General features: G+C 44.5%; 1 protein-coding gene across 2 annotated transcripts in view; it reads right to left on the minus strand.

The window, feature by feature from the left end:
• The window catches only part of TRPC3 (transient receptor potential cation channel subfamily C member 3), a 33,124-nt gene extending 23,302 nt beyond the window's left edge, over nucleotides 1-9,822 (minus strand). For both annotated transcript variants that reach the window (XM_041482296.1, XM_041482297.1), the window contains exons 1-2: nucleotides 9,287-9,822; nucleotides 304-1,075 (exon numbers count right to left, since the gene is read on the minus strand). In XM_041482296.1, the coding sequence (XP_041338230.1) occupies nucleotides 304-1,075; nucleotides 9,287-9,510 (996 nt within the window). In that variant the 5' untranslated portion in view covers nucleotides 9,511-9,822. The remainder of the gene's footprint in view (nucleotides 1-303; nucleotides 1,076-9,286) is intronic.
• Between the last annotated feature and the right edge of the window lie 308 nt (nucleotides 9,823-10,130).

The following is a 10,130-nucleotide window of genomic DNA, read 5'->3' on the forward strand; positions in this document are numbered from 1 at the left end:
CAATCCTTGTGTGCTGCAGCAACCAGAATTGTTTTCCATCTGCTGCAAGGTTATCAGAACACACACTTTTTCCCGTTTCCAGTTTTACCAATTTTCTCCACACACAGCAGGTACAAAATCAATTTCATTCCATTAAAAATTCCTTCTAAAGGCTTATGTATCAAGAATAAAAGAGACAATAAGATGAGAGTATTTGTAATTGAAAAAGTAAAAGCACAGGGAATTATTTCAGCATCTAAGGACAGCATGAAGTAGCAGCAACTTTAAAACAATAGCAAAGACAGAGAAACACAAAAACATTACCTTGAATTCTTTTTCAATGTTGGCCAACTTGGCAAGTTCATTGCTGAGTTCAAGAGCAGTGAGCACTGGATCTTCACTGGAGAGGGACAGATAAGCCGGACTGGCCAGTCCTTTGTACGCATTTATTCTTGACCTAGAGTGACTGAAAGAATCATGTTTTTGCTTCTCTGTACAGTCATTACATTTGCAGAAATAATCATGAGGTCTTTCTATCCTCGCTCCTTTCATCAACAGCATGTGCACTACTTCGTATTTTTGGCAGTGGGCGGCTAAAATGATGGGAGTGATGTCTGGAGAAAAGCGGGTACCGTCTTCGTCATAGGAATAAAAATCATCATCCTGGAGCTCCTGCTCACAAGGGCTCAGAGTCAGTCGCTTATTTACTGAAAACCCAGGATGATTCAAAATTGCTTCCACTATCCTAATGTAACCCTTGCTGATTGCGAGCAGCAGGGCATCTCCAATCCGTGCCAAGTTCTCTTTTTTTAACAGAAGTTCTGTCACTTCCAAATGTTCATTCCCCACAGCAAGCTGCAAGGCGTTTTGGCCCATGTAGTCAACGCAATTGACATTCAGTGTCTTTGACTCCTCCAGCATTTTGCGCACCACGGGGATGTTCCCGTACTCGGCAGCATCCAGGAATCGCTCCTCCTCGGCCGTCAGGCTCGTGCCCCTGTTGTTGAACATGAAGGCCGGGCCCCGAATGGCCTGTCGCCTTCCCTTCTCCCTCATCATGGTCATACGCCTCAGGGATGGGCTCTCTTCTATGTACCTAAGGACAAAACAAGGAAGAGGTAACAAATTACTCTGGTGGTAATTTGTAACTTCCAATCCTGTGGCTGCAACAACTCATTTTGTCCGTTGTCCATTACCCATTTCCTGACAAGCAGTATCCTGTACTGGGATTGCTCTTGCTTGTCTGCAATCTAAAGGCACTCACAGGCTCAGTGCCTCGGGCCACTGCTGTTCTCTTAGCATGGTCGAGATTTATTAACATTTTTCATTTCTTTTAAGACATCGCTCCTCTTCAGAAATCCCTCCCATATATAAAATGAAAACTCATCTACTGTACTGCTTTCAGTAGTAATTAATATTATCCATCACAGGCATTCAGGCTGATGGCATAAGTAAGGCAATACTTCATGCTTACCATGTTGTAGATGACATAAAAGTGAGGTGAAAACACATTTTCTTCAGGATGTCTTGCCAAGCAACACATGATGAAGCCTGATCACAGCTTCTTGTGTTACTACTAGAAATGTTAAACCAGGAAGCTTCTACTCACAAGTCACTTTGGTCAAATGACAGATTTTTGGAAAACAATACTACATAGACACTCAGCAGACTTTCTGCAACTAAACTGCTCACAGGTTCCAGACACCAGGAGTCATCCAGCACAGACTGGGATCAGCTCTCACTCCGGTGGACTCCTGTAATGCTGTGGACTGTGTTTGGCTTGTTTCTACATCACCCATTTCAGGAGCTGAGAGGGTCTGTGTCTATATTCTTGTACCATAACAAAAAAAAAAAATGGGAAAGTCAAAGAGTTAATGAATGAAAACTGGGATAACTGCTGCACTAGAGAGAGGAAACATGGGTGTAGGAAAGTGAGATGTTTTAAAGGAAAATGATAATCAGTGAACCCATGAACTCTCCACAGAAACCAGTTGCAAAAGAAGAAAGAGGGGGGAAAGAGAAGGGTAACAGGTGAAAAGAATGGGTGAGCAAGCTAATTTGGCAAACACAGAAACTGGAATTATGAACCAGTGAAGGTACTGGCTGAGAGAACAGGCAGATTGGATGCTGAGCTGGGTCTAGCAAGGCAAGGAAACAAGAGAGGGGTAGGGAGGTTCAGAGCAGTGAGACTGGATAGAAATTGCAAAGAGAAGGGACCTAGGATGAGAGGCTGAGGAGCAGACATGGCCTAGCTGGAGAAAACAGCAGCAGGAGACAACCACATGGCAAGGTCTGAAACAACAGAATGGATGGGATCAGGCTGCAGTGGTCACAGCTGGGGGAAGAACACAAGCATTTGTGCCTGCTGGAGCAGAGGCCAAAGGCCTGAAAATGTACTCAGGATAGCCTAACCTTCCTTCATCACCATCTGCATATAAATATGAAACCAGTCAGCAATCTCTCTTGCCTTTTCTAGGCCAGCTCAACAGTGAGGAAGGCAGCCTCCAGCTGCTATCAGTTAATCCAGTAGCTCAAGGGACAGAGATCACTTTGGATGATTTGATGGGCATGGGGACACCAAATGCTGCTGATAAACAATATGACTTAATGGAGGGTGTGCTTTGAATACATGTAACACACTAGATATATACATATATAAATATACACAATACATAAAGATGAAGAAATCTTTCAAGTTCCAAATTGTTTCTTAGGTCCTATGTGCCTCTGTTCCTCATCTTTAGAAAAAAGAACAGTTGGCTCCCATCTTACAGGAGCATTGTGAAAATTAATTTTTTTTTCCACTTTGCTGAAAAACTCAGACACAGGAGTAAAAGGCCAGACAGAAAAACTGAAAAGGAAATTAATCCTTCTACCCTCAGTGCATTAGAAGAGATGTGAGTCCATGTAATGAATGCCAAGGGCAAACCAAAATATTAAAAAGCCTTTTTAAAGCAAACCCTGTCAGTCTGCAAAAAAGGCAGAACCAAGGGAAAAATGCCACAAGCACCTTTGGGCACGCAAGGGCTCTACATTGAAGTGGTCACAGTAGCACGTGCATGGGCAGCTTGGGAAGGTAAACATCCAAACTGATGCAGGTTCAAGTCCACAGACAGAGAAAGAGCTTCCTAAGCGCTGGTGGGGATTGATTTTTGTGGGTGTGGTCTCTCAACAACGAGCTCTGTTGCTCTCTTGACACTGCACAAAATCACTGGATGGAGCACTAGGAGTCTGCATTGGGCATAACTAATTCCATTCAAGTTGTAAGGATAGGCCTGCCCTTCCAGCTATCTACATCAAAATGTACAATCTTAATCACTTGATCACAGCTACAAACATCCTAAAAGCCAGTCCAAGCCCTGAGCATTTCAGTGAACACAAACGGACAGCTCAGCTAGCTGCACATCAAGCACAGAGACTGTGAAACTCATTAGCAAAGGCAGGTCTCTCCTGGGATGAAGTATTTGATCTTTTTACCTTGTTATCTGTGGCTGGCATTTCTGGACTACCTGAAATAGCCTGAGTGGCACCACAGTATAAGCAATGCTAACTACTATTTACTTTCTGGAAGATGTGGCAAAACTGCTCTGGCAAACATGACACAATCCTTTTTTTTTCGCTTCTGTACCACTTTCTTTAAATCTATAAAAAAGGCTGCATAACAGAGAGGATTTGTAACTCTGTTAAACACAGAATTGATTTAATGTCTTAAACCTCAGGCATATTTCCCACTTAGGAGTACTCAGAAATAAAGACTTGAGATCAGAGCACACACTGTGAACAGCCACAGTGCGCTGCTATCTTATTCCCCAGCAAAATCAGGAGTAAAACCAGATACCTTGTCTTCTCATAGTTTCTTTTTAAACAAGATCTTATTGTCTTTTTTGCTGTTACACTTCCACTCATCCTCCACATCCAAAATCAGACAGATACAGAAATGTAGTGTTTACTGTAATGTTATAAAGAAAAAAAATTATAGCTATTAAAAATGTAACAAAGACAAAACAAATTGACTCATGCTGACTTCTTGCTTTAAGAAGACTCTAAACTGCCACTTTGAATCTCATTTATCTCTTATGAAATACACAATATATTTGTTCTTATATATTCAGTTTAATTTTTCAGCATATTTTGAAATACGACATTTATTTTCATTTTATCTACCTTCCTTTGAAACCCCACTATCTGGGTGATCACTGAGGTGATTCATCTGACTTTTGCAGAGACACACATATCCTTTAAAAATTGTCCTTTCAAGAGTGGCTTCCTAGGAAGGAAGATATCCTTAACTGTAAACCTTGTGACAGAAATGATGTATCTGAAGTGACTGCAATACCCTCTCAAAATAAAGATGCATGATGCTTGGTATTTTAATGACTAAAGTATTGTCAAGACATTCCCAAAAAAATTAAAAGCAAAAAATCTTGTGCAGCACCACAGGGCCATGAGGCTGCTGTGTTCATCCACACTTCTCCCCTCTTTTCTTCCACTTTTTCCTCAAATACAAAGACCTTGAAGCCAGCATAGCTCTGGTCAGAGTAATGCATGCAACAATAAGGTACAAGGGTACATTTTCTGCTTTCCTTTCCTTACATCTAATATTTTAGCTATCCCAAAGAATGAATAAGATAGTTAGAATTTTAGTTTTAAGTGTTTGACCATTTTCAGCATATTTTATATGTATTATTTGCCATCTGAAATAATCAAACCAGCAAAATCTCAAGTTGCATCTCTCAACACCATTAGACTGGCTTAAAAATATGATTAAAATAGAACTAAGTTTGCATAAAAATATGATGAAAATAGAACTAAGTTTGCATTAAAATATGATGAAAATAGAACTAAGTGTGCATTAATTACTTGTGTTCTATTTGCAAAGCTTTTAAAGTTCAAACAGTCAGCCTTGTCTCTGTAAGGTGTTGACAACCTACATTTAAAAAAGAGGAAAGAAGAGATGGGAATCATGATGCTCCTCTTCCCAACTGTTTCAAACAGTTGAAAGTACACATACACAAAACCATAAAAATATCTGTAGAATGCACGGCAAAAAAAACCACAAAAGAACCAAGTAAGAAAAATGCCCAATTATTCTGCATTAATTAGTCATTAGAGATAAAGAAGGATGGAACTGGAGATCAGTCATGTTAACTGAATGAAGCACACCTGTCCCACCACATCTGGACATGTTTCACTTGGCCCTGAGCCTGCAGCAGTTAAGCAGCTGTTTTGAGGAACTCAAAAACTTCACTGCAAAGAGGGAAGAATGTCAAGAACTGTACAGCAACCTTCACGACCACTCATTCCTCAGCTCTGCTTTGCAGCAGTACTCCCACACGAGTGAGGCCAAGGCTCCTAAAAGAGCACATGACCTTTCAAGGCCTTTACCTAATGACAGGCATCACAAACACTCAGACACAGCAATGTGGTGTGCACTCTGAACAATTAATTAGTTCATTACAGACCTGGTAAATAAGACACAAAAACTTATCCTACATTATAACATGTTTATGCTTACCTCAAACACTTTCATCTAAAATGTATGATCTTCATATGAGAAATAAAAAATTATTTTAAAAATATTTTCCACAGAACAATCAATGTTCACTTGTCTCCTGTTTTCTGCACACATCACATTTACTATGACCTTACATTGCATCATATCCTTGCCTGGTCAGAGCTATTCCAACAAGGAATGTACAAAGCAAGACATTTGAGCAGCACAGCAACTGCAAAAGGCTGGGAAAAAAGCACAATAATCTCTCTGCTTCTGCCATGGGCTGTTTCAATTACAGATTTCTACTCTGCTACTCCACCTATCCCTTTTCATGTTCAATCTAGAACTGCAGCAGAAAAGAAATGTGGGATGAAGAGTTGATGTGAGAATTCCTTTTTCCTTATCCTGCTCATTATCTTCAGTGATCCAAAAGATTTATAGTCTTGTTTCTAAGTCTACTTTTTAACCCTGCACACAGCATAAGCAGTTCTAAAGGAAAGGAGAGTAGCTGGAGAAACACAGATTTTATCCTGGGTCTTCCCAGATCCGTAGAGCAATTTGTGCTGAAGAACAGGCTGTTACTCTCCCTGAACTATCCCATGCAATAAAAGATGGCATCAACAATTTACAAGCAGTTTACCCCCCTGCTAAACTACAGTACATTAGTGATCCTGACTCCGTTCTAGCCCTGAAAAGGAAATGCAGCCCAGCGGTAACAGGCAGATCTGATAAGCACATAATGCCAACAGCGTCTAAAAGAAACAACACCCGAATCAGCCGAGCAGGAGACGAAGATCGTGCCTCTTGTCCTGCCAAAAGTCACCTCTGAGGTCCCAGTTTTAAAATTAAAGACCCATAATTGCCTTACAAGAGTGCTCAGATATGCACATACACAAGAGCAGCGTTGTAGCTAATGACTCCTGAGATTCCCCAAACTAAGCGATCTCAAGTGTTTTATTTGTTACTGCAACAGAAAAAAACAGCTCTTTCATGTGAGGAAGCAGCTCCTGGCTCTGAGCAGGACCACAAGCAGTGCTAGAGGGGCAATCCCCCATCCTCACTGCCTCTCCCCAAGGAAGGCTTTCCCACCTCTCCAACGTCTGCTTCCCATGTGTCAGAATGGGCCGCTGGTAAATTTGTTTCTTCACCACTAAAACTGGTGTCTCCTTTATGCATGCTGGCTTATGTTCCAAAAAATTTGGGAGTCCCTTCACCAAATCCAAAACGCATTAAATGAGAGCTTCCTTTTCCTTTCTGTGAGCTACTGCCTGGGCTTTCCAGAAGAGGGAGGCTAATTCAGCTGAACAGTAGAACATAAATCAGGCCAGCTGCAAGATCTGACTGAGGTCTATACTCTCCCACTGGTCTGAAACGACATAATCCATCATCCAAAATGCCCTCATGTCATCTCACAGAAGTTCTGGCTCCAAACTGGAAAGACTTAGTCCAAAAAAATGGAAAAAAAATTACAGTGAAATATCAGGAGGAGGTGTACATGCACTTAGGGGATGGAACAAACTCCTGCCCCATACAATTAAGCAGAGCTTTTTCTGACCATTGCCCTTCAACAACTCCTCAAAGGAAAATACCAACCATCTGAATTCCTGTGGGAAAAAAAGGACAATATATTGATGGCAGGAGGGCATCTATACACACACAGAACAAGGCAAACATCTCACCAGGAAAGAGCCAAGTTAACAGGGCTGTACCAACAATGACTTGTAAAGCTCCTTTGAAACTTAGTCCTTTCTTTGTGTTCTGCCTTTCCAGCCAGAAAACTACGCTGTGATTTTCAGACAGACTCAGGAAATCAGGTATCGGATACCTAGTACATTTGATTTACAGGTTTTGTCCACTTTTTTCCCATTGGGGCATAGAGTACCCTGTGAAACAAGTATTACATTCAGTCTGCAATCTTAGTGGGAATCCGAGGTTAATTACTTTTTTCCCAGCAATATTTGGCACAGGAGGGAGCCAGCTGTACACTGACAAGCACTTTGCACAGGCTACTGCTTTCAGAGATTTCAAAACCCATGTCTGCCTTCGTGGGCAAACTACTTCACATCTTCCTGCCTCTTTCCCCTTACACCTTGTGCTGAGTACTTACACTACAAATCCTTCCAGCCAAGGATTCTCACTCTGTGCCTGCTGGAGCCTGACATGTGTCATCCTGAGCACATCAGGAGCAAGGATACTCATCTTTATCTCATTAACATGCACAATGATTTTAGGTTCTAGTATCAAACACAAAATGTTACTCCAGGAGAAAAATCCCGCTGCTACATCAAGGATGACCACAGTCACATAAGAGGGAAAATCTAGTTCTGTGTCTTTTGCCTCTATGCCCCAACAGTTCAATACACTCCTACTACGTTAACCCATGTCAGCCCTCATGTCAGTCCATTGGGCTCACAGATTCCCAGGATATCAATAATTATCTACCAAACACAATTCCATGAGGCAGAGCTCACTCCAGGCTCAAACACCTACAGCTGTGTAAACTGGACTCCAGTTTAATCCCCCCCGTGGTGTAGTACCCATTTCTTCAACACAGGAATATGTCAACCTCTGTAGAAGGACACTTGGGACCCAGAAGTTGAGGACTTGTAGCTTACAATTCATCTGAGCCAGCTTCAACTGTCTAAAAATAATGTGTCCAAGTCTCTTTTTATGGCAGATAAAGACAGGCACCTCCAAAAAAGAAGATAAATGGCTATGCTGCTTTTCCCACTGCTATTTCTGCTCCCATTCCATCATCTACATGGGAGTCTAGACAAGTAACTCAAGCACAACTAACTTTCTGACAGCTGAAGACATGTGAAAGACCAATTCACTCCAAGTGCAAATTGCTGGGCACAGGATATTTGCGAAGAATTTCTGCACAGGGACGGTAAACCCCACTTTTATTTGTGGCTATACCATTCTAAGCACTACCCCAATTATTTCTGTATTTTACAGTTGTCTCTGGAAAGATTTTAATTAAGGCTTCTACAAATGCTGAATATCTTATCTTAAAACTCAGTGTTTGCTATCTGGTAATTAAAATATTTAATTAAGAACTAAACATTTTCATGAAAACATAAAATAGTCAAGCAATCCTCTGAGGTTAAGTCTACTTAAAGTGCAGCATGTTGTAAAAAGTAGTGAATTACTCACGGACAACCTACATTTTGCAAGTCACGGAAACGAAAGTTAACATCCCTACTAGTAAAACTGAATGCATTTATCTTGCAGTTGCATGGGCAGCATCTCTTTATATATCTAAATAGATAGCTGCTTATGATTGTACCTTTGAAAATAAATGGATATTTTGGAAGAGCACATCCAAACAGGGTAAGGTACATCTCCAGAACTAAGGCTTTTCTGCATAGGTGTCCTAGTTTTCTGTGGGGAATTCAGTTTTATCTCAGCATAGGTTTAAAAAATACGTAAGAATAAAGCGGATGCATTAGCAACGGGTTCTCTAAACCTTAGCCGAGCCAAATAATTAGTCAATTTCTCGGCAGCTACTCTTGTATTCAGGGGGAAAACAAGAGCGGGGGGGAAAACAAGCAAGGGATGGACTCTTCCCTGCCCCGGCACACACCTGTGCCCGCCTGACGCCGAAGCAGCGGGGCTGGGGAGGGGGCCGAGGCCAGGCCGGGGCCGGACGATGCCCGCGGGGCACGGGGAGCCGAGCGGCCGCTCTCGCTCCCGCCCGCGCTGCCGGGACGGGGCCGCACCCCCGGGCCCAAAACTCGCCGGGAGCCGCATCCCTGCTCCGGGGAAGTTGCCGGGCGGCCCCCTGCGAACACCCCCCCGGGCCCCACTTACATGGTGCTGGCAAAAGGGGGGGGCGGGTAGTATCCGTAGGGCTCCCGGAGGGTTTTGACAGCTCTTTGCGGCGGCGGAGGGGGCTCCGGTCCCCCATTGACGCCTCTCCAGCCGCGGCGCCGGCGCTGCTGCTCCTCTTCCTCTGCCCCTTCCTCCTCCTCCTCCTGCTGCGGGGGGAAGGTCACTCTCCCCTGCTCCTTGCTCTTCCTGCTCTTGCTCGACATGGTCAGGGTCCCCTTAGGCGGCGGCGGCCGCCGCTGCTCCCGCTCCCGGCCGGCCTCGTCCGGTAGCGTGTGCGGCGGGGAAGGAGGCAGGAGGAGGAGGAAGGAGACACAAGCCCTGCTCGGCGGGGGACAGAGCACCCGGAGAGGACAAACCCCTCACCACAAACCCACGGCCACCCCGCCGCCCGTCGGCAAGGCGGCGCGATGCGCAGCCCGGCAGCGGGAGCCGGGAACTGCCGGCGAGGTGAGCAAGAGACAGGGCTCCCAGCAGCGGCGGCGGCTCTGCCCTCCTCCTCCTCCTCTTCTGCCTGTCATCATCCCTCGCTAGGACGGCATCATCACAGAGGCAGCGGGGCCACGGAGAGCACACCCGCCTCCCGCAGCGAGCGCTCCAGAGAGGAGGAGACGCTCCCGTCCCACCTCCGCCCCTCATGGCCCGGGAGCGGGGGGGCGTGAGGGGGCGGCGCGCTGCCACAGCAGCGCTACAAATGCCCCTCAGCCGCCTGCTGCCGCCGCTGGGTGAGGTAAATCCTGTTCCCGCCGAGCCGGGTGTGCGCTGAGTCCTGAGGGAGCCCGGACCCGTGAGGCGGGGGTCTGTTAGCAGCAAGGTAATTCTGGCC

The sequence above is a fragment of the Pyrgilauda ruficollis genome, unplaced genomic scaffold (assembly GCF_017590135.1).
Source record: "Pyrgilauda ruficollis isolate IOZ18807 unplaced genomic scaffold, ASM1759013v1 scaffold58, whole genome shotgun sequence".
NCBI lineage: Eukaryota > Metazoa > Chordata > Aves > Passeriformes > Passeridae > Pyrgilauda > Pyrgilauda ruficollis.